This window comes from Megachile rotundata, chromosome 2, assembly GCF_050947335.1.
Source record: "Megachile rotundata isolate GNS110a chromosome 2, iyMegRotu1, whole genome shotgun sequence".
Classification (NCBI taxonomy): Eukaryota; Metazoa; Arthropoda; class Insecta; order Hymenoptera; family Megachilidae; genus Megachile; species Megachile rotundata.
Genome location: NC_134984.1, coordinates 17,009,112 through 17,034,864, shown reverse-complemented (window position 1 = coordinate 17,034,864; position 25,753 = coordinate 17,009,112). Strand labels below are relative to the sequence as shown.

Genomic DNA, 25,753 nt, shown 5'->3' with positions numbered 1-25,753 from the left:
CGAAGTAAAGTCAACACACGATTCTTAACTATGTGATACGTCATCCTGCAGCAGACGGAATAGACCACGGAATTATCGAAGAATCGACGCCATTTAAAAACCCGAAGGTAGATGCCATCTCAGCCGGGGTCTTCAGCAGCCCCGCAGCAGGGGATGCTCTGCCTTTTTATGTTCAGTGTCCTTTTATCCGTCTATCTCCTCGACGGAGAGATCGTCCTTGTACTCTCATCCCTTGGCAGCCTCTGGTGATAAATCGTACGTGACAAACCCTTCGAACTGCCATGCCATTGGGACTTCTCAAGGAAGATTGATCTTTCCGGGGACAACAAGGGAGAGCTAGGTTGTCGGGGAACACGTGTACTCCTAGGTCAGTTCTTTTCCTCGAAGATGTATTCATGCGTCAGTCATGGGTCAAATGGGAAAAGAGGACGCTCTGTAATGACAGAACTTATCGATCGAGGTTGTTTTAGACGTAGTCTCATTTTTATGAAACCTTCATTGATGAGACTGCAGTTGAAACTCTACGGCTATGAGCTGTAAGTGTTTTAGATGTGGAAGGAAGCTAACTCGTACTTGATCATTTTCGTTGAGATTTCAATGGGATTTGGAAGATGTTCAATATTTATTTTGTTGATAATAGAAAGCTATTGACAGCAAAGTAGAGAGGAGGATTTTTTAAATACTATTGCAAAGTCAAATTATTCCTGTTTTAATATCTTGAAGGGTAGTTAGAAATGTAGACCACCACGTGGTGTCACTAATGTAGTAGACTATATCGATGAAGATCTCCCATATCGAAAGAATCAATTGAACAAAGGTTCCACGAATGTTCGCCATTTATTTCTTTGATTTGTTAACGATCGCGTTCATCAATTCCCCGACGTTATCTTCGCAAAGGGAATTCCGTTTTGTGAGTCTGTTTTGACTTCCACGTAACAAGTTGTGAGTGGCAGGATCTTAACGAGCATCTGCTTCTTAAAGATGAGTCTGCCGTTCCCTGCAGGATCCTCAGTGAAAAACATCACGCGCACTTGAAGCACTTAAGTCCTCTGGTGCCTTTCTTGATTTAATATAAGATCGTGATTCAGACTCCCGTACAGAATACAAGTTTTCCCTTTTTCTTCTCGTTTTTTTCCGCCTTTCCCCGAAGAACTTCGCAAGATATTAACTATGTGATGGAAGAAAACATTTTTCTGACGTATAGACTTCGATGCATCGGCCCTTATTCAAGGTGACTCGGCAAGAAGTTTAACTCTTTCCGAGGGCCACAAACAGTTCCTGACAAATGGCTCCTTAAGTGGTGCCCGTTCTCAACCTTTTACGCTGCTACCTAGAACGAACTACCGTGAAGAAAAGAACTCGAAAATACTGCCGTTCTAGAAACTACGGACAATCGAAACGTTTCGTGACTGTGTTTCGTAAACTCCTCATGGAATTTGTGATTCGGGTGCATCTGCTACAATAGTTCTTTACAATAGGGGATAATTTTCGTTTATTTTATGGGGAATATTATGTGGTAACGGAATTTACTATCCTTTCACTCTAAAGTATAATTTTGTAGCGGTTACAGACGTGGGAATTTCTATACTTCTATTAGAATTAATTTCAAAACTCTAAAGCATATAATCTTCTCTCATGTCATTTTATTTTTTACATTAATATCACTGTACACCCATTATTTATTTACTGAGTTACAAGTTTATTTATTTTTACAAGTTTGTTTGTGGAATAGCAAGTTTTGTTAGTTTCACAAATTTATTTGAGAAATAACAAGTTAAGTTACTTTTATAAATTTATTTACAGAATAGCAAGTTTTGTTACTTCCACAAATTTATTTTGGAAATAACAAGTTAAGTTACTTTTATAAGTTTATTTACAGAATAGCAAGTTCCATTACTTCCACAAATTTATTTTGGAAATAACAAGTTAAGTTACTTTTATAAGTTTATTTACAGAATAGCAAGTTTTGTTAGTTCCACGAGTTTATTTATAAATTAGCAAGTTCAGCTACTTTACACAAGCTTATTTATAAAATAACAAGCTCAGTTACTTTACACAATTTTTTTGCAGAATAGCATATTCAGTTACCTTACACAAGTTTTTTTTATAGTATACCAAGTTCAGTTACTTCTCATAAGGTTATTTACAAAATAACAAGTTGAATTACTTTGTACAAGTTTTTTTTTCAGAATAGCATATTCAGTTACGTTACACAAGTTTTTTTTTCAGAATAGTATATTGAATTACTTTACACAAGTTTTTTTTTCAGAATAGCATATTCAATTATGCTACACAAGTTTTTTTTCAGAATAGCAAGTTCAGTTACTTTACACAAGTTTTTTTTTCAGAATAGTATATTGAATTACTTTACACAAGTTTTTTTTTAGAATAGCAAGTTCAGTTACGTTACACAAGTTTTTTTTCAGAATAGCATATTGAATTACTTTACACAAGTTTTTTTGTAGAATAGCAAGTTCAGTTACTTGTACAAGTTCATTTAAAGAACAGCAAGTTCTGTTACATCCACAAATGTATTCAGAAAATAACAAGTGAAGTCACTCTTATAGGTTTGTTAAAAGAGAATCAAGTTGATTTACTCCCTGAATAAATAACAAGTACTCAGTGGTCTAAGAAGACACATTGTGCAACATCACTGTCACATTTTTCCCGGGCAGTACTCAGTGTAGCAATGTAAACTAGCCTTAACACGTGTCACTATCGCATAAACTAGCCAAGCGTTTCATCGATGATTTTCTACTTTCGCCGAGCGCGAAATAGAAGAAAAGGAAGGCTAAGCGAGTCGAGTCCGTTCGCTCTTGGAAGAAAATCCACGGGGGTCCAGTATCCTTCTGGACGACTCTTCATGTAAATGTCCGACCAACACATCCCGCGGAGTGTCCCTGACACGTAGCTCGAACGAAACGAGCTAACGCACACAAGCGAAAACTAAAGGCGCGGATCTTAACGAGGAGCCGAAGATTGATGTAGACAACGGTGCAGCATCCGTTCGTCGGGTCCATCTTGAAACCATACTCGATCGTTTCTTCTTACCAGCCTTTTCCTCGTAACGCATATTTCTTTGTCACTCTCGCATCGACGGATACGATCTAACAATATCTTACTTCGCTTTTCTCGTATTTTACATTTCTGGATACACATAGGGTGTACGAACACGTTTGAATCTATGGTGTTCAATTTGATATCTTAAATTTGGTTTGGGATCTTGAGTTTGGTTTGGGAATTTTCTTGAGGTTTCTGTGGATTTAGGGTAGCACTTCGATAACCAGAAGATCGACTTTGCTTGCAAAGATGAAGGAGTCATATTATGTCAAGAAGCGATTTTATAATAGTTATGCAAGAGATGTTGAAGATATGAAAATAGGGGTATTTGCAGGTTTGATGAAGTGAACTTTGGGTGCTGACTAAGAATATGGTAAGGAATGATAAAAAGTTTGGTATGAATCATGGTGAAAGTCGGTGACTAATTAGAGATGGAGTGGATGATGCAGCTTAATCTAGATTAAGTATTTGGGTGTGTGACATTAGATAAAAAGGATTCATATATTATCAATATAGAGTAAGTTTAGTCCCAACCTTTTTGGGTAGCCTGTATGTGAGCATTGTTAGCCAATGTGTACCACATATGAAGATTATACATATGTGTACATCTATAGATATACATGTCGATATACAGATATGTAGATACATAGACATGTAGATATACATAGTGATACACATTAGGAACACCTGAACATCTCAATGTCATACACATAATGTATAAACATATTAAAACACCTAATACTGACAATTAACCTTAAGAGTCGCTAAACCCTAAACCCTAAACTTTGCACCTGGAAAATTTTTGAATGGCAACCTGTCTTGCAAAAATATTTTGAAATGTAAATAATAAAAAGTAAGAAATGTATGAGTGCCACCGATGTCTACGCCACTGTGCGTGCATAAACGTTTTCACGGAGCCCAGGCGGGACCTTTGTGGCCGCCCCACTCTTCGAGTAACATCAAGATGGGCCTGTCAGGCCCTAACTAGCTAAGGTCGGGCCCGAACCGGACTCACACGAGCAAAACACCGCCTCCGGCACAAGATTGTCGAGTGCACACCACTTTCGTGTTTTGACACGGACTTCTGATGGATGATGCTCGTGCGGATCATTGCGGTTTGACGTTTTCTTGATTGAACGGAGTATTAATTCTACAAGCTTTCTGCTCGTATGGAAATTCCTACAACGGATCTTTGGGTGCGTCAACAAATTTTGGGCTTGTTATTCGTAATGAATAATATCCATAATTTTTTATGTGTACAGGAGGATAAATATGTGAGACTATATGGGTGGTGAGGTTTTTTTGTTATGATTATTCGTATTGATTTTGTTAGTGTAATATTCATTAAGCACATGAATTGAATATGAAATTATTCATTTTTTGTACTGATAGATAATGTATGAAATAAGTAACATATAATAGCTTAATAAGTACATAGCGTTATAGGGTGGAGCTGCAGATCCACATGTGACATATGAGTATATTTGTGAATACAGAAGAAGATGTAACATCTAAAAACTTGCATCCCATCAATATACAAAGTAGCAAATTCCTAAATTGCTAAATGTGAAAATTATCACCAGATGTCAAAAGCAATTTATCTATCTCCACAATTAACGCAACCATCAATAACAAAACGAGAATAACGCAGTAATAAGATAATCACGTACACTCGGATGCAAATTTATTGGTACAATGTCCAACCGTGCACTGAAATATTGCAAAGCAAAATCACAGCTAACCAGCTACGCAGCTGTTGCACAACCGCAATTAATTATGAGGGTAATACATTAATTACGGAGAAGCCAAGATACGTTGTATCTGCGTTGTTGCAGTATTTATCGTTGCCAGAAGTCTTATTATCCGACAGTTAACAAAATGGAAAATACAGACCAGGATAACCTTTTCATATCACGATAAATTACGTATTAACGATGTCGCGAATAAAAATTTTATCAATTAACGTGTCTTTTTCGAAGGCAAAAGTAACTGTTGATATCTGGAACGATCGAGGTATGTAATTTACTCGTCCGCTCCGAGCAAGAAATCAGAGAAATAGGAATGTAACGTGGCACCGGTGGAATTCAAAGTTATCTTATCCAAAGTAGATGCTACATGATACCGAAGTGGTAGCAGGCTCGTACGACTGTAATGCTTTAAGATAAACTCGAAAATTTTAGAAGCGTGTTGGATCTTCAAAACGAGTTTTGACGCGGGGAAAACATTTAACGCTGAAGTGAACAAAATGAAGGTGGGATAAATATAGGAGTGTACAGGGCGCTTCAGTAGTGGTACACTTCATTGTGGAGGAGAAGTTGACGATTTGATAGGGTTTGGACGGTTGGATAAATTATCAGATACACAATGTTATCAGCGTACACAGTTTAGGGGAAATTTGAAGCGTACGTTTAGGAACAGAAATTTGAGAAATTTTAAAAATTCATGAAATTTAAGAAATGTAAAAAATGTAAGAAATTTAAGGAGGTTAAGAAAATTGAGAAGATCAAGAAAATTAAGAAAATTGAAAAAACTGAGAACATTGATAAAATTGAGAAAATTAAGAAATTTCAACATGAACCATGAATTGACAAACTTGCATCGTACATTCCCAAATAATCGAATAAAAATAATTTCTACCTCCCATGTTCATTTTCTAACCTGCAACTAATCAATTCAACCTCCCCAAATTTATTACGCAATCAACACTATTTATAGAAGCACAAAAACATCAAAAATTCTGTACGCAAAGGCAACAATTAATCACCGATCGAACCTCGCTAATGATTACAGACACGAAACAAGGTAACAAATTAAACTTCTTTTGGGATCAACTTTTTGTGGGAGCACGATTCTGCCAGGAAGAGGACGAAAAAGCCAGTAAATACCGAAACTGGAAACGTCGATGTTCCAGGAAGCACGAGTATCTAAGGAAAAAACGGAGGTCTATATGAAGAGCGACCCAAGAGGGCCACCGAAATCGGTATCAAGGGCTCTATCTAAGGAAGGTTCATTCGGCGTACAACGCAACATGGCCATCGGACTAAAATGAGAAGGCAACGAAAGAAAGAAAAAAAAAACCAACAGGACGAGGCAACCCGTAGGAAAACAAGACGAAGAGAAGCGACTGTCGATTACTCGGTGTCTAAACAAACTAGGGTCCAGTCCTGTGACTCGGCACCCCATGCTGCATCCGCTTAACAAGGACCTCGTTATAATATTTTATTGAGTCTCGAATTCATATATATTCCGATGCCATCTTGTTCTACGAATCTTCCATACTTTTTTTTACTGTGTTATCGCGAAACGGCGACGAAACGCTCGTAAGCCGGGAACCGATGTTACGCGCATCTTTGATGAGCAAACTTTTATTTCTTGGCTGTTGAATTTTAATAAATTCGCGGGAGGACGTTCCTGAGATTTTTATGCGTTTGGAAATGCAACTTGGACTGCGGAGTTTATGGGTGCTTGCATGTGGTGGAACTCGTATTTGGATTTCGAATTTCGGGTCGTAGAAATTTGGGTAATTTTAATTTGGAGATTTGAGGAAGCCTGGACACAATATAGTGGTGTTTGCATCTGAAGATTTGGGAATGACAGAGTGTTGGATTCGAGAAATTTGAAGATGGATAATCAAGAACCTGGGGATCGTCCTAGGTCTTCAACGTCCTAGTTGAGATTTGAAATGACTCTGAACAGAGTTCAAGTCTAAATTGTCTCAGAAACCAAGATTCTGAAGATGTCCATAACAGGACATTCATAGGTTTGCAATGTGATGTACAAAATACAATTTGCAGTATCTCTTGATTTTGTAAAATCAATTCTTGCAATCAATGCTTCATATTGTAACATCAGCTTCTCAATCAAAGTGCACGTTATGAGTGGTTAATTAACAATGGAAGTACAAGTTGATTTTTAACAAAGTTTGCCTATATATTCCAGTGTGAACTGTATTGAAGTTTGCAATGTGATATACAAAATACAATTTGCAGTATCTCTTCATTTTGTAAAATCAATTCTTGCGATCAATGCTTCATATTGTAACATCAGCTTCTCAATCAAAGTGCACGTTATGAGTGGTTAATTAACAATGGAAGTACAAGTTGATTTTTAACAAAGTTTGCCTATATATTCCAGTGTGAGCTGTATCGAATGTTGTACCACTTTGAAGTAATACACTCGGGTGCACAATTAACAAGAGGTCTGGCTAGGATAAAATTGATTAAACGAAAAGCCGATAGCTTGGGCGCGTCTGATCGCGAGATCGGTTCAACGACCTATTAAAATCAGAGTTGAATCGATGGCGGTAAAACCGAAGAAATTCGTTTTGCGACGATACTCGATCGGTTGTTCCATTCTCACGCTCTCGATCTCCTTTTTCTCGTATTTTTCCCCCCTTTTCACCGTGCGTATTCTCGTTCCCGATTTCATTTGTAGTTCCCATTAGCCGGAAAACGACGTCGACCGAGGTTGCCGCGCGCGAGTCGCTGTACCGGAAACAGGTAAAAGCCACTCGACGCCACGAACTTTCCAATATTTCCTCGATAACTTCCACGGCGGCGGATAATTCGCTCTCGGCTCGTTGATCCGCGAAAAGCGTTCAGCTGGTTGTGCCCTGCATCGCGTTTCTGCTATAAGAGGAGACGCGACGACACCTGAACCGTTGAGTTTCAACCGGCGATTCGCCCTTGCGGGAAATGCGCTCGTGCGTGGGATTGCGCGTTTTCAGCCGCACACTTTACACCTCGTTCCACGGTCGACGACACCTATTTCGTATGCATCTCGGTACAACCTTTCTCCGGTTTTAACGTGAACGTTGCTCGCTAAGCAACCGCCTCGAAATCGAATTGTGTTAGTTCGACGCGTCAGCTAGCTTCGGTGCCTTTTGTTGCGGAGAGCCCTCGAATCGCAGCGGCGAAATAATACTATCGATCTTGATTATCGCCGTCATTTTTCGACGATGCGGCGAAATTTTGGTTCGTTAATAATTGGTCTTTGGGATAGTGGTACGAGGTACATTAAACTTGAATGAAATGGGATCTATGGAGGTTATATGACGCTTTGTATAATTTTCAGCGACCTGTGAGCGTCGGAGGACGTACTTAAAACATTCTAATTATGTGTATATCTGAATTGACTCAATTTTAGGATTGTTTAATTTGAAGACAGTTTAAATTCAAACATGATTGAATATATAAAAATGATACGTTTATATCAAAGTGTTATTAACAAGTTTTAGTATCATCCAGTGTATTTTCTGATAAAGTATATTCAGGCCATATGAATGATATAATTTAAACGTACAAGTATATGATACTTTATTATCATGTAGTTTATGATACATTATCATGTACTTTATGATACATTATTTTGTGGTGAAGTATTAAAATTTTGTACTGTTAAAAGGTTATTAAAAATGGCGACTGTTTGATCAAATTTGTGTTTGATTATAGAGTAGCATAAGAGTAAGAACAAAATTCTGGAAGAGAAGGAATAATGATATGGTAGTAGAGTGAAGTAGTGAGACAGTAAAAGAGTAAAATTAATAAAATGATCAAATATAATAATACCAGAATTGTGGTAATATAGTGAAGTTAACAGAATAGTAATATAGAACAAGGGATAATAGTGTAGTAATAGAAATAATATAGGTGAACTAATAGAAATATGGTAAAATAGTAAAGAATTACTAAAATAGTAATAGAGGTATAATACTGGAATAGGAGAAGAATAATGTAAGGACTAGAACAGTGATATAGTGAAATAGTACAGTAGTGAAATAGTGAAAGAAGAATGTAATAAATCAGTAAAAAATAAAACAGTAAAAGAATGAAGCAGTTACATATAAGAACTACTGTCATAATAGCATAGTGAAATCTAAAAATAGTATATACTATAATAGAACTAGTGTTATAGTAAAGGTAAAAAAGTAGTTCAGTGAAGCAGTACTATAGTAATCAGTAAAACAGTAGTATCATAGAATAATCAAATAATAATTTCGCTACTAATTTTAATATACAAAATGTCTTACAATATATAGCACAAATAGGGAGGTGAGACTAAGAAACTTGGCACTATGATACAGTTACGGTGAACCTCTATATCCACGCGTACAATCACAAATATTTATTTACAAACAATCTTACAATGTTCTAACATAAATATTAACATTATCGTTTACATAAAATAAACACGAATTTATGCTGACAGATAAAGCCTCAGCGACGGTCTCTTATCGCATACATTCTTGCGATCAGTTAACAAGACTCCCGTGTCCACATGTCGATACAAGGAAAAACTGAATTCAGTAGTCAATTCCTTTTGTATAAAACTTTCACTTATACCGTAACAATGAAAAACCTGTGCAGGTGCAGCATACCTATTCTTGTACCAAACTCAAACTTGTACAAAACTGAGTTCCAAAAATTTCTCAAATTCAGCATAAAATAAAAGTTAAAATTTTCAAGCTATCATATATCACTCTGTTTTCCATAACAGAAGGTAAATAATAATGCATAATAGGCTCCCATCACCTGTGCAACAAATTGCACAGAATAATTGCATTACCGTACAAATGCAATATAATGCGAGTAATCTTAAAACGGAAGTCCCAAAAATATAGCGTACTTACCCATTAATTTCCGCACTTCTGCTTGGCTAAGGAATAGGTTGAAGTAACTTGCACCTGGCTGGACGAAGACGAACAGCAACACTGCCAATTTAAGTAGCATCGTGTCCACCACGTGTTTAACCGGTCGTATATACTAGGTTACTCCGAAACACGCGCAACGTTACGGTACGAATAACGTTAAAGTCTTCTAACTCGATTCATGGTCCGCGGTTACCGTATATCGTTGTTTTACGAGTACGAACGCACGTGACATCGCGTCGTTCTATCACGATATTTACGAGCTGATTAAAACGTGCTACGATCACGACAATAATGTACGGTCTGTTCGAGTCGAATTGAGTTTTGACAGTTCACCGTGCGAAATACTCTTCGGATTCTTTTTAACGGTACACCAAGCTACGGTCGAGTAATCGCGACGAAAAGTGTCTGAAAAGTCTGTGAATTAACGTGACAGCTCGTTTCACGAAAACGTTAAACAAAAGACGGAAGATCGAACGAAAATGCACACACGAGAGCGCGCGAGGTACTTGCCTCGTGAAAGTCACAACCAGTTATGTGCTCTGACCGCCATGGGTTGACTGGGGTCGACGCAGGCTTGGCGAGCCGAAACTGGCCGAGCGTGCCCGAGCTCGGCCGAAGTCCACCTACGAGAATCACTCGTTTCAGGCGTCGTCGTGCTGATCGGATGGCCTCGGTCTTCCGATGGAGCGGCAAACTAAGGGGAGAATTAAAATTGGAGTACGAGAGCTGATCCATGAACTAGATAAAAATAACAAAAAATCTATTGGAATTATCTACCGATGGAATGGAAATGCACCGATGCAACACTAAAGCGAACCACAACCATTCATATACCTACTGGTTGAGGATTATAAACGGGTAAACCAAATTCATCAGTGTAACTGTTCGTAATTTTGATACATAAACTTTTATGTCAGCATCTTTAACTTTATGAAAGAGTAGTCTAATAAAATTGAATCGTATACTTTATTTTTGTGAGAGAATATTAAAGTCTGATAAAATTGGAGTACGAGAGTTGATCCATGAATAAGGTAAAAATAAAAAATCTATTATCGAATTATCTACCAAGGGAGTAAAAAGCTATTAACGTAATATTAAATCGAATCACGATTGATGTAGCTACTTCTGGGAGATTATGAGTCCATAAACGAAATGGGTAATTAACGCCTTGCCTATCTAGGCGTTCGTAATTCTGATACCTCATCTTTCATGGCAGAATCTTGTACTTGAGAATTTGGGGATTTTAGAAAATTTAGGAAATTTTGGAAAGTTGAAGAATTTAAATATTTGGTTTGGGAGTTTGGGGAATTAGAAGTATGGGGTATTGGGGATTTAGGTAAATGGGAATCTAAAGAATTGGGAGTCTAGAGAATTTTTGAACTTAGGGAATTGGGGATCTAGGGAACTGGGAATCTAGGGAACTGGGAATCTAGGAAACTGGGAACTGGGAACTGGGAACTGGGAACTGGGAACTGGGAATCTAGGGAACTGGGAATCTAGGAAACTGAGAATCTAAGGAACTGGGAACTGGGAACTGGGAACTGGGAACTGGGAACTGGGAATCTAGGGAACTGGGAATCTAGGGAACTGGGAATCTAGGGAATTGGGAATTTGTGGAATTGGGAATCTGGAGAATTTGGAATCTAGCGAGTTTGGAATCTAGAGAGTATGGAATCTAGGGAGTTTGGAATCTAGAGAGTATGGAATCTAGGGAATTTGAAATTTAGGGAGTTTGGAATCTAAGGAGTTTGGAATCTAGGGGGTTTGGAATCTAGGAAGTTTGGAATCTAGGAGTTTGGAATCTAGAGAGCTTGGAATCTAGAAAATATGGAATCTAGGGAGTTTGGAATCTAGAGAGTATGGAATCTAGGGAATTTGAAATTTAGGGAGTTTGGAATCTAAGGAGTTTGGAATCTAGGGAATTTGGAGTCTGCGGAGTTTGGAATCTGGGGAGTTTGGAATCTGGGGAGTTTGGAATCTAGGGAGTTTGGAATCTAAGGAATTGGGAATCTTGGGAGTTTGGAATCTAGGAAGTTTGGAATCTAGGGAATTTGCAATCTAGAGAATTTGAAATTTGGGGAATTTGCAATCTAGAGAATTGGGAATTTAGGAATTTTGAAAATCTTGTGACTCAGAATTGTCAATATTTGCAATTTGGAATGATAACGATATTGAGAAATAAAAGAGTACAAATATTTGTATGGCAAAAGTGAAATCAGAAGAAGAGATAAACGAAGGAGATAAAAAGTATTGAAGGTAAAGTTGTTTAGCAAGTTTGAGACTGATTGAAGGCGCTTCTGGGATGAAATGCACATAACAGAACTGAAAATGATGAGAAAAAGGGATGGTGATTACTTTCGTGTACAACGAACATCGCGAGGGGCATTCTCGAACGTGTTCCGTATAAGAGCAATCACTTACTATTGGCAGCTGCCTATAAAACACGCAAATTCGTTCGTCGTTCTTTTTCTTCTCGGTATTCTCATCGTAAACCCATTAACTTAATTTCGACGATTATGTGGTTAAGTTGACCATTATTTTATATTTTATCGACGCTGTTGAAAGGTCGATACCTGTACAACTCCGATATCGAAACACGATTTATAGGCGTTTACCGATACGCATCTCATAACTGTATTCAACAAGTAAATAAATTATCGGGGAATAACTTTTCAATCAGACTTGAATTACGGATGATAAATATCGTAATTGGAGGAAGAAGAAAGTTCAACTTTATCATAATTGTGACGTCGAATTTAATTAACCTAGTTACGCCCGATTTTCGTGTTTCCAGAGTTTTTTTTAATAATAAAACCAGTTTTATGAAGTGGAGTATAAGTAGAACGTGATAATTAAACTTTTATGCATCAGGAGTGACAGACATATTTCGATTGACTGTATGGTGTAGTAGACTCTCGTTATATTGCCAGTTTGATAGAGATATTTAAGGAATAACTATGAAGTGACTTTATATATATTTGTGAAGTGTCTATTGTTATATTGTATAATATTTTCTGTTAATACTGTTGCAATATTAAAAGAGAAAAACTTTCTGAATCACTCGATATGTTTGTCAATATGGCAGATGGCAATATAACGAGACTAACAGAATTACTCAACCTTCGATTATAAAATTTATTTAAATATAAACGAAGTGATTGGAGATCGTGTTTGAAAGAACCGGTATCTTCTGCAATATACAAAGATGCCGTAGGCTCCATCTAATCTCGAGCAAATACCGGGTGCTTCGCTTAAATCAAGACAATCTCCTTTGTCGGCCATAATCTGGAAAAACAGTCGTATATCACGATGATGCCAGCCAGATTCTCGTTTTATCTAAATTTACCCTACCAGTTACCGAACAATTTAAACAAGCAGAATCTTCAAAATTTTCTTTCAAACATTATACTACGTCTGGTAAACTGAAGTCATCAAAAGATCAAATTATTAGTTAAAGAATACAAATCTTCCCGCAAAGAGATTATCTGTAAATTTTATCAAATAATTCCATAGTTGATAATAAAGTTAAAGAACGTCTTTTTCACGCAAGGCAGATTGCAATATAAATCAACACTTCCCCGGCAATAGCATTCAGCAAACGCTTTAATTACCATTTAGCTCGACTTTGTATCTCATTGGCCGAGGTATGATATATGCACGATGGCCTGCGTGATAATACGTCATTAGGGGGATGATATAATGGCGAAGGATGAAAACAGAGCTTTCTGTCGCTTTGGTGGGACATTGAGAAAACTAACATTGATGAAACGTTCGGATCAACGCGACAGACGCAGGAAAGGAGGAAACATCGTTTCTCTGGTTATCCTGAAAAAAAGCTGCAGGCGGTATCACACGAAGGTTTCCGCTTTGAAAGGCTTCCTTTGCCTGATCGTGACGCGGTCTCCAATTAACGCTTTCCGCACAGTCAAAAGGCCCCGACGGTGTGCTGAAAAGTGGATTAAAGCGTGCTCCGTTTGCTACCGCCTTTTACAACGTTTACAAACGCCCGACGTACGTACACGTCGGTGGCGTGTGTGCATAAACGCGCATGCGCGTGTGTGCCGGCTCCTTGTGCTCACGCCCGGCGTCGACTCTCTTTTGCCGTTTGTATTCTTATTCCTTGTGCCCTTTTCCTAGCCGCATTCAATCGAAAATGCAAAAGCCTTCCGCAGCAACTTTAGATCGTACAGTTCAAGGGAACACGTTTAATTTTAATTAATACACCGCGAACGTTTGTACATATTAATCACACTTTATGTGCCTATTGTTTCGGGTCACGTTCTCTTCGTCGCGTATACGCCTGAATGGCTTCGCTGAAAAATGCATAAGCATAAAAAAGAAAATTCACGCAATATTTTTTATACGAGGTAGATGAGGTGAACGATCCCGTGTTCTATTCTTCAACTTACAGTCGTTCTATAGGTCGATCGAAATTATTTATTTTTTATTAGGATTAAAAACTAGATATTCTTTTTTGTTTATATATATGAAAAATTCTGTCGGATTGATTGTATCGCGGATATTTAGATTTTTGACTAAATTAGTTTTCAAGTTGAAGTGGAAAAGATAGGGAGATCTAGGGATATATGTATATAGGAGTAGATGGAGATCTAGGGATGTAGAGATATAGGGATATGAGGACGTGGGGATTTGGGATACAGAAATTTGATAATTTGGGATATAAGGACTTTAGCATCTAGGGATATGGAGCGTAGGGAACTGGGGGCTTAGAGAATTAAGAACGTAGGAAATTAGGAATTTAGGGAACTAGGGACGTAGGTAACTAGGGGGCATAGGGAACTAGGGACGTATGGAATTGGAAGCGTAGAGAATTAAGGACGTAGGGAATTGGGGACGTATGGAATTGGAAGCGTAGAGAACTAGGGGTGCAGGGAATTGGGGTCGTAGGGATCTAGGGATGTAAGGAATTTGGGACGTATGGAATTGGAAGCGTAGATAACTAGGGACGTAGAGAACTAGTGACGCAGGGAACTAGGGACGCTGGGAACTAGGGGCGCTGGGAAGTAGAGATGCTTGGAACTAGGGACGCTTGGAACTAGGGACGCTGGGAACTAGGGACGCTTGGAACTAGCGACGCTGGGAACTAGTGACGTAGGGAACTAGGGACGCTGGGAACTAGAGACGCTTGGAACTAGAGACGCTTGGAACTAGGGACGCTTGGAACTAGGGACGCGTGGAACTAGCGACGCTTGGAACTAGGGACGCTTGGAACTAGGGACACTGAGAACTAGGTACGCTTAGAACTAGAGACGCTTGGAACTAGGAACGCTAGGAACTACGGACGCTGGGAACAGAGACCTAAAAAACTAGAGAACCCAACGTATCACTATAGAACTAGCAATTCCCCAAAAATTCTCCAAACCCTCCCTTACCTCCCAAAAAACCTACAACCTGTATACTTACAACCGAAGCTCCTAACACAAAAATAAATCTTAATCACATAAAATTAATCATGTGAACGTATACACAATAAGTTTCCTCGGCAAAATTCGATGAGTTTGACCTCGCCACAGTGCAAAGGAGTGAAAGTAGAAATTGCGGTAGGCTAGGGGGGCATGGAAGGGTGGGTCTGAAAATAAAAAAACATAGATAAAAGAAGCTGGCTGCACGTTGGGCTAACAAGACTCAGGACTCGGGGGCTATTATCATAATTGTGGGCTGCAGGCAGCGGCTGTGCCCACAAACCAGAATGCCTCTTGTCTCATCTACCTTGTTCTTCTCTTTCTTCTTTCTTACACCCTTCTTCCTCATCTCCTTCATCCTTTTTACTCGAATCCGAGTACTCCCGCAGTTTGCGCGGATCTTCGCTGCTCTTTTGCACGTGCTAGAGACAAATGGACCGGCCCTTAAAACATTTAACTTTCACGCTGTTTATTGATAAGCTACTGCTGCATTTTTATGGACGGATTTTAGTGTCGCTTAATCAGGTTACGGAAACTTATCTTTGATGTTCTTAATGACTTTGTTTTTAGCTTCAACGACGTGATTTATGTTTTGGGGTTTGTGTATTAAGGAGGTGTTATGAATTTGTACTTTATCTCTTATCTGATTGGAGGGGAATTTTTTTTTAAATTGTAACGAAACTTTTTTGTTGATATAACCTCTTCATAAATTAATAGAAGGGTTGAATATTTTAATAATAAGTTAATATTTTATACTTTAAATTCGATTTATGAATTCAACGTGAAATTTATTTTTTAAATATTATAACGAGGAGCTATTACTTCCTTTGATATTATTTATGTATCTAAGTTTTTAATTAAATGAAAGGTTACGAGTGTTACAATTTTAAACATGAATTATTAATTTGTAGGAAAAATATGTTTTAAAAAATTGTAACAAGATGTAATTTATATTATTAACATACACATGTGTACTTTTAGGTAAATGTTACATGAACATCATTTCTTGAGAAATATCGAGAATGATAAGTGCGTAGCACTGTCTGTACGGAAACAATACCGAAATGCCTACCGACTGTCATTCCATTTTCTTTTGTTCTTCACTTCCCCTAATTATATGGCAAGCTTTAAGATCCTTCCAAGCCTTGTATCTATATTTTGGTTTTCATCTTAAGAAGTGGCGAAGTACAAGTTCGACGTCCGGTATCATTGCAAACTGTCTTTTTAATCGAACCTTTCAAATATTTCACTGAGTGTACTCAGAATATTTATTCTATTTTTAATTAAGACAATTAATACAATTTTTGTACATTTCTAAATTTTTAGGTTTTTGGATTTTGTAGATTTTATAGATTTTTAGATTTTTAGATTTTTAGATTTTGTAGATTTTGTAGATTTTTAGATTTTTAGATTTTTAGATTTTTAGATTTTTAGATTTTTAGATTTTTAGATTTTTAGATTTTTAGATTTTTAGATTTTTAGATTTTTAGATTTTTAGATTTTTAGATTTCTAGATTTCTAAATTTCTAAATTTTTAAGTTCCAAGATCCCTCAACTTTTTACTCTACAATTTTCCAAATTTTTCAAATGTCTCAAATCTTTCAAACTTCTTAAATTTCTCAAATTTAGCCAGGTATCCTTTCTCAAATTTCACCAAGTACCAAAATGTACAAACGCACCCCCAAAACTCAATAACTTATAAACCCAATCAAGTTCAGCAGCTCCCATTTTCCCTAAGTATCCGAACGCTGCTCGTCAATGTACAAACACGATTCCCATTAACTTTTTCACTGGCTATCATACTTCTCCTTGCATCCTTTAAGTGGCGTAGCTAAATTGTTTCTTTTTCTCTGTCTGCCGTTTTTTTTTACATTTCTTCTCGTGTGTTCTTTCAACGAGAGATGCCAGGGGCGTGTATGTTTGTTTAGCCTCGGTGTACCCTGTTATTAGGGGCCGGTGCTGCTCGAAAACCGAGGGGCCCACGAGGATATCTGGGCCCGTCTCGACGATCGCGTCCTCCATCTTCCTTCGTCCGCAGAATCCTCTTCTTCTTCTTCCCACCGTCTCTCTTATATTCCGTGCGTAAAAGCAGTCCCGTATAAAAAGGATAGTCGGATAAATTTGAAAGTGGAAGGGTGACTCCCAGACCTTTGTTTACCTACCTAGATTCTGATTTAGATTTCGCCGCGTTTTAATTTATCGCCGACCATCGTGCCGATTACCTATTCCCGAACACGAGAAACGATTCTCGTTACCGTTTATGAACTAACGTGCTAATAGAAAGATACACGCCTTCCGAAATCATCAGAAACTTCGCACCTAACTACTTCCCACATTGCGCAACGGATATTACAGTTTACGTTGCTGGAACTATTTTTGGTCCGAAAATATTCTTCGAGGACGGACGTTGACTACAGTTGTATTTTTTACAGTTGTTAATATTCGGTAGCTGTACTTATGTATTTGTTATCATATATAAGGGATGATGTTACTTATTTTACAAAAGTATGAATTATTTTTGTTAAAACAATTTACTGTACTATAGTATATAGACTATAACTATGTTGCACTCTAACAATGTTACACCTTAACATTTCATAAAAAATAAAGAATTTATAATATAGAAAATATAGAAGATAATTTTAATATTTTGTTGCAGACCTTTTATAATGGATTATAAACATCTAGATAAATTGTCAAATATTTTATGTAAAACAATTAGTTCAATCAGACATCATAGCAGACAGAACTTGACTTTCCATGAATGTTTCCTTATTCTGTAAAATATTAAAATATTTAAATTAACTCTTCCGTAAAATAACAAAAGCGAAACTAGTGTCCGAATATTTTTGTAACCATAAAATATTAAAATATTTAAATTAACTCTTCCGTAAAATAACAAAAGCGAAACTAGTAGTGTCCGAATATTTTTGTAACCATAAAATATTAAAATATTTAAATTAACTCTTCCGTAAAATAACAAAAGCGAAACTAGTAGTGTCCGAATATTTTTGTAGCCATAACAGATATTTATGCATCCCCATTTCATAGGGCGACTCGTGGGATCCGACTCTTCTCCTCGGTGCACAATGGATCGCTGATGACATATCCCGCAGATTCAATGGCGTCTGTTTGCACAGACGACACGTGACGAAGTGTTAGAAACCGAACTAACACGCGACCTCACCCTAACGCGGTATTATTTGTTTATCTCGACGGTATTGTGAGCCGTGTTTTCAATAATTTACGTTCGATTTGGTTCGTGGACATCCGTTTCCTGGGTTTTTCGACTGGGAGACGATTATCCGAGCGTGTCTGCTGGGAAATTTTCATCGGGGACTGTGTTTGCACTTTCGTATTAATATTTATTAACGTATGGTCGCGTGGTGGATATATGCGTGATTAATTTCAATTTGACACGCGGGATGTTGTATTGATATGGGTTATGTGTAATGAAACGTGTGTCATTGTGAACGTAAAACACGTATCATTGTAATAGTAAAATATGTTTGAGTGTAGTTGTAAGATACGTATTATCTGAATACATACATAAAATATGTTACTTTACTGGAGCTTTAGAGTTACAAACCCTTCTTTCTTTTTAATAAAATATTTTATATTGAAAGATGATGGGTAGATGATGTTAGGAGATACAAATTTTGTAATTATTTATTGTATGCATTTTTTTAGTTACAAAAAGAAATAGAGAACACAGCTGTGTCTTCAATAAATAACAACCTCGACAACATCCTCAGTAAACAACAATAATATTCAATGTGTATTTCAGCAATTTTATGTAAAAATATTCAAACTATAACAACATTGATAAGAACTAACATTTAAATGTAAAAGAATTAATTTGCAAAGTAAAAGATATTCTGAAAGTCTTCTGTTCTTCGAACTTCATATTTGGGTGTTGTTTGGAAACTGGACAACTATCGCCACCTCGCGGTCAAATACACATATGGAAATGGAGAAATGCATTTTTTTTTTAAATAAAGCATTTTTACATTTTGTTGATGCTTGTAAATTAATCCATGATCACTATATGGTTTTATAATAAACTAGAAACTTTTTATTTGAAAATTGAGAGAAGTGCATTTTGTGGACATCAGAAGCCATCTAGTGGTGCGGTGTGTGAACATACTGCTAACTCCAAAATAGTAAAAAAGTCACTAATTTAAAAAAAAAATACGATTTTCTACGTAGTTACCATGTTTCACCATCAGATGGTGCAAGTTCCATCATTTCCACAAATTTTAGGTCCAAATCTAAATTTGAAAAAATACTAAAACAATCACTAAAAATTACTAAAATAATTTCCTGTTCAAAACATCTTTAATGAACAAAAAAAATGCCATGTTTGGGACAATATATTTTATTAACACAATATTAAGCTCATATTTTACATATGCTTCAATAAATAACTATTTATTATCACACATTTCCTTCCTCAGTTTGTTATAATTTGTCTAATAAATAAATAAATAAATACCACTCAATAAATACAACAATACACCTCAAAGTGCAACAATAACCACATAATTTCACAAATTTAACATTCAACCGATCTTTGCATATAAATAAAAAGTTATTTCACGAAAGCTGTATATTAACTATAGCTTAACGAACGAAATATAATTAAGAAAATAGCCCATAAATTAAACTCTACTTAGTCAACTTTATCGATGGACGGTAAAGCAAACTGTCACATTAATGTACAACACAAACTGGAAAAACACGATTAAATATTCGTTATGTAAATTGAGCACGTTCATTACAATTTACAATCTTTTAAAGCATCGTTACTTGTTTTACAACAATAATCTGTTGGTTTAAACTGGAGGTATCATCTTGATAGCTCGTACGATGCAAGTTCTATTAGTTTCCTTTTGGGCAATTCTTTTGATCGGTACGAATAAAGTATGCTCTACTTATATTATTCTTGTCTAATACTTGATAAGCTTTTTCTAGGACGGGAACTGGTGGTTTTGGTTCTCTCGTTAGAATCCACGCATTTCGTACGCTGAAACAGTCAAGATTTAAGTGGTGAGGACCGCCATTTTGTGGAGGAGCACGCGGGAGATTCAAACGCGTAAAATTGTATAAGAGAGGTGTACTCAATTTTGTTAGTAAAAATCTAAATAATAAATATGGTCAAAACATTAATGATATACTTTCATGTCTATCTAATAATATACATTTATATTTATATATTTAACTTCATATTTATATATGTTACTGCAATATTAAGTCCTTCATTAACAGTACTATATTTCAGCAGCTATTATTATTAATAATATTACAAAATATAACTTGTAGTTACAGATAATATAAATTGTGAAATTATATTTGTTAAAAATAGAACTACTGCTTAATGATATTTTTAATTATTGCAAAGTGCCTATTTACCTGAATACACCAAAGTTTGTACAACTCCATACTACAGAATAAGTTTCATAGTCGGTGTCCAGCACCCAATAAGGTGCATCCAATGGAAGAGGTATGGACGGAAACGTAACCACTAATTTAGGATCGTCACTTTTGCCAATCGGTTTTGCAGTTCCTTCTATACTCGAAGAAACACCGGTTCTAAACAAACAGAGATATTATTCCACTGTGATTAACTGACTTCCTGTAAATATTTATCTGCACGTTGTTACGTAATGAGCGTAATTATTACTTCCCTGTGTGCGTAGTTAAAAATACATTCTTAATCAAAAAATAGAAATAACATACAAGTCTTCAAAATGCAAAAACGAAAGTACAGGTACAAAAATACAGTTAACAAATATTTTTAGAATATAACCTTTTTAAATTTAAAGCAATATCTCTAAAAGTTCTTCAGAAGTTAAAAACATGAATTAATATACTTACATCGCAGAAATTTGTTTGTTCAAAATACCTATGGTACCATTATCGTTCATAGTGTAAGTAGCAGTCACGCATTTCCCGCCAAATTCAAACACAGCGAAATACCTTTCGACCTCGTACCATTTTCCCGCATACTAGAACATAATGAAGAGTTTCATTTATTCAAATGACACAGATAGAAATTCCGTCCGCGTTTCGAAGAGAGTTTGAACTTCCGTTGAACTTGAATACTTTACATATCTCTTATTACAACGTATGTATGTATATCAAATGTTATATCGGGGACAACTTTCTAAATACAGGTTGCATTCTTAAGTAAGCCAATAACTCTGGTAAATACCGGTGATCTATTCCAATTTCTAATGCTCATTGTTGAGGATAAACGTAATGAAGTACGTACTTTGTTTACGTCGAAGTTTGGCATCGTTTCCACGTTGGGGCACACGCCTAAAAATGGCACCTGCGCCATTGTCACGCTTACCATCATTAAAATTAACGATAACTGCAACATCTTGTCTGTGAAGAAAATTAAATTATTAAATTTTAGGAAAATTATTTACATTGTCAAATTATGAAAATTTTTATATCGTTAAGTTTTTACTGCTTTTTGACATTTTTTATTGTATTTCAATTCTACTGCTACTACGTTAAATAAATTTTTAAATTTTAGCAAAATTGTTTACATTGTCAAATTGAGGACATTTTTTTATAGTTAAATTTTTACTATTTTCTGTCATTTTTAATTGTATTTTAATTCTACTGCTGCTACATTGTATTGTATTTCTGTTATAATTATATTTTTTTCTACTTTTAAAAATATTACTAATAATTGTAAAAGTATAAAAAATTGTAATTTAATAATTTGTTAATGTATGACATTTTATTAAACAATGTATAGTATAATTTTTACTAATAAAGCAATATATGTAATAATATAAATAATATACATATAATGTAATGTTATTATCCCTTCATTTAAAGATTCTTTTACCGTGTTTAGAGTCAGAGTAGTATAAACATGTTTAGTATTTAATCTCGCAAGAATACAAATGAAAGTATACAAACTTACAGCACGTGTTTGAATACATAAGAGTTGCAAATGTTTTTCTGAGAAAAACCACGATCGTTGAATGAACCAAGCCACGTTCGAGAGAACAGTTACCTTCGACGTCCAAGCTTTTAATAATCTGGATAAATTGTTCGGATAAATTTATACCGTTATTCGCGTGTTTTATCGCAATATGTTAAATATTCATAAGTGTATTTAGCAATTATTTCGACTTGCACGTTCACTTTAGTAGTTTCAGGAACATTTTGCGGGACAGTACATTAGATCATTATAACGCGAGGACAAATGACGCTTTACTTTCTGAGTTATTAGGTGGTTTGAGGTTAGGTTAGGACCATTAACTAAATTTATTGTCATTTTATTTTGTAATTGATTATACTAGATTTCTTATGTTATGTTAGGTGAGTTATGGAAATAGTTTTATTTTGTATTACAAAAATTATCAAAGTGTTATTTCACTTTTTATTTTAATTATAGAAATTATTATAGGAAGAGTGTAATAATATTAGAATTTTGTTAGAATATTATTATTATAATTATATACAATACCAATTTGTTGTCCATCAACAATTTTTATTTCAAGTATGTTAAATAAATATAAAAAAAATTAGAATGACATTTTCACTAATTTTATACTTCATCATGATTCATTTATGAACAAATAAAATATGTCACAAAAAATATATACATTCGTCAAACAAATTTAAGTAAATTTTTTAAAAGTGAACAAAAATATTTTTTACAATTAGAAACCTAATTTTTTCTAACATCTTTCCAAACTCAAAATTAAAATATTGCTTTTCTTGTCTCCAAAAAAATTTAATATTACATCTTACAACATAAAATATATCGTATTGAAATATTTTTAAAAAAACTTGAACCACCTTGCAAAACAGGTTATCGTTGTTTACCAAAGTGCAACCAATTTTGCAAGATCACCGTTATAGTCATAGCTAATGTTAAAATAATTATAGCCTTACAAGGAATATGATAAGTGTGAAACATAAAAAATAGAGGCAAAATTAACAGTAATGAGAAATAAAACGTTGTTTCAAATACGTGGACATGGTCGAACTACGTAACACATTCGTTGTTTGTTCCAGTTAGAACATTATGAAAAAGATGATACACAGATATGTATTTATTAAAACTTCCTGTAAAAAACCCATTGATTACTCTAATTGAGAAGACTGTATAACACAAAAGTCAGTTCTTTTGTTAATAATAATTCTGTGTTTCTTATCTTCGCCTGCCTATTGTTATTATTACAAAATTAATTTCATTACAACTTTATTTTTAAATACATATGACAGGAGAAAAAATATAAGTAAAAGACTAATAATGTTGTCATTTAAAAATATTAGTATTATAATTTTTTAAAATTACTTAAATTTGCATAGTTACATATGTGCAAAATTAAAGATTGTATTTACATATTCATATGACATTGACATTTAACTGTGTCAGTACCAAAAGATTAGCAAATCGTTACATTTTCACTCATAAATTAAAAATTTAATTAGAGATAATTTATGGAATTGATTGGCAGTGACCTTCATAATAAACCATGCATTCAAACAACAGTGACAACTCCTACAAGATGGCAAATTTTAATTTAGAAATTTGGATATTTAGGGATTTAGGAATTTAGAAATTTGGGGGACTGGGAATTTGGAAGATTGGAAATTTGGGGGAGTAGGAATTTGGAAGATTGGGAATTTGGGAGACTAGGAATTTGAAGGATTAGGAATTTGGAAGATTGGGAATTTGGGAGACTAGGAATTTGGAAGATTGGGAATTTGGGGGATTGGGAATTTGGGAGACTAGGAATTTGGAAGATTGGGAATTTGGGGGATTGGGAATTTGGAAGATTGGGAATTTGGGGGATTAGGAATTTGGAAGATTGGGAATTTGGGGGATTGGGAATTTGGAAGATTGGGAATTTGGAAGATTGGGAATTTGGGGGACTAGGAATTTGGAAGATTGAGAATTTGGGGGACTAGGAATTTGGAAGACTGGGAATTTGGGGGATTGGGAATTTGGAAGATTGGGAATTTGGGGGACTAGGAATTTGGAAGATTGGGAATTTGGGGGATTAGGAATTTGGAAGATTGGGATTTTGGGGGACTAGGAATTTGGAAGACTGGGAATTTGGGGGACTAGGAATTTGGAAGATTGGGAATTTGGGGGACTAGGAATTTGGAAGATTGGGATTTTGGGGGACTAGGAATTTGGAAGACTGGGAATTTGGGGGATTGGGAATTTGGAAGATTGCGAATTTGGGGGACTAGGAATTTGGAAGATTGGGAATTTGGGGGATTAGGAATTTGGAAGATTGGGAATTTGGGGGATTGGAAATTTGGAAGATTGGGAATTTGGAAAATTGGGAATTTGGGGGACTAGGAATTTGAAAGATTGGGAATTTGGGGGACTAGGAATTTGGAAGATTGGGAATTTGGAAAATTGGGAATTTGGGGGACTAGGAATTTGGAAGATTGGGAATTTGGGGGATTAGGAATTTGGAAGATTGGGAATTTGGGGGATTGGAAATTTGGAAAATTGGGAATTTGGGGGACTAGGAATTCGGGAGATTAGGAATTTGGAATATTGGGAATCTTGAGGACTAGGAAATTGAGAATCTAGGAATTTGGGTAATTACTCCCCAAATCTTGAGAATGCAAAAAATCCAGAAACTTGAAAATTACAAAATTTGCAAAACCCAAAAATATAAAGATCTGCCAATCCAAAAAAATAAATTTAAACACCTAAAATTTTGAAAGCTAAATATCCAATGACGCACAAGTGCATAAAAATAATAAATATTACAAAACCAAAAAATAAAATAACAGTGATCAGCGTCAGAAGATAGTAATCCTTGTCACGATCATGATGTATGCGATGCATCGTTCGATACCACGACCTTTAGTCGCTTTGAATGAAAATCACGAAGGTCACGGTCTGAACTTGATTCGGAATGGAAACACGTACCCGATAGTGATTGCCAGTCGTGGAACGTTGAAAGTTGACAGGTCAGAGAATTCGATCAGTGTTGACAGTTACACTTCTCACAGGATCAAGTGTTCGTTGTTGACTGGTCTTCCTGTTCTTTGCACGTCCCGTTCACGCAGACAGACTCGCGAACGCTGACTGGATGCATTCGAAAGATTTCTGTCAGTTAGTGGGTCAATAACGGTACGTCCAAGGTTCAAGAAACCCGGGTCTGCGATTCGGTTTTACCGATCGACTTCTTCACGATCTTCGCTCGTCTAATTTTGACCAGATTTCGACCGGTTTTTGTACTTTTCACCGGAACGTCTTTAACCTTGTTATACTTCATTTGCACCTTCATTTTAATTGCAGATTTGTGGTGGAATGATGGATGGATTTATTATGGAAGTGTGTGAGTGACATTTGCTATACGTGCTCTTCTATTTTGATATGATAATTTTGTTTACTTTAGTTTCGTAATTTATGTGATTTTGATGCTTGCGGATTTTTTAGGTTTCATAAAAAAATTTATAGAGGAAGTTTACACTTTTTGAGGTGCTTTCAATTTTTACAAATTTTTTCAAACTTGTTCAATTTTCAAATTTTCAATTTTTTGTGTAACAATTTTGAATTTGTATTTTTTGTAAAATTTATACAAATTTTGTATACAATTTTTATAAAATTTATACT

General features: G+C 35.7%; 2 protein-coding genes across 3 annotated transcripts in view; both read right to left on the bottom strand.

Annotated features, from left to right (window-relative positions):
• The window catches only part of dnt (tyrosine-protein kinase Dnt), a 31,052-nt gene extending 20,786 nt beyond the window's left edge, over positions 1–10,266 (bottom strand). The window contains exon 1 of the mRNA XM_003699671.3: positions 9,689–10,266. Within this exon, the coding sequence (XP_003699719.1) occupies positions 9,689–9,788 (100 nt within the window). The 5' untranslated portion in view covers positions 9,789–10,266. The remainder of the gene's footprint in view (positions 1–9,688) is intronic.
• Positions 10,267–19,494: 9,228 nt separating this feature from the next.
• On the bottom strand, positions 19,495–25,237 carry LOC100876114 (apolipoprotein D-like). Of its 2 annotated transcripts, none has more exons than XM_003699723.3 (5): positions 25,064–25,237; positions 21,407–21,522; positions 21,010–21,140; positions 20,545–20,724; positions 19,495–20,158 (listed from the first exon to the last, which is right to left on the bottom strand). In XM_003699723.3, exons 2-5 carry the CDS (start codon positions 21,515–21,517, stop codon positions 20,014–20,016), a joined length of 567 nt encoding a protein of 188 aa, XP_003699771.2. In that variant the 5' UTR covers positions 21,518–21,522; positions 25,064–25,237; the 3' UTR covers positions 19,495–20,013. The 2 variants fall into 2 exon arrangements, with proteins under 2 accessions (XP_003699771.2, XP_012144193.2); XM_012288803.2 differs by lacking the exon at positions 25,064–25,237 and adding an exon at positions 22,076–22,235.
• Positions 25,238–25,753: the final 516 nt, after the last annotated feature.

What these genes read in the sequence shown, in the direction of transcription:
- LOC100876114 (XM_012288803.2), bottom strand. An exon ending in CAAACTTCGACGTAAACAAA is followed by an intron (nt 21,141 to 21,406) that starts GTACGTACTTCA and finishes ATTATGTTCTAG; the next exon opens with TATGCGGGAAAATGGTACGA. An exon ending in ACAAACTTTGGTGTATTCAG is followed by an intron (nt 20,159 to 20,544) that starts GTAAATAGGCAC and finishes TGACTGTTTCAG; the next exon opens with CGTACGAAATGCGTGGATTC.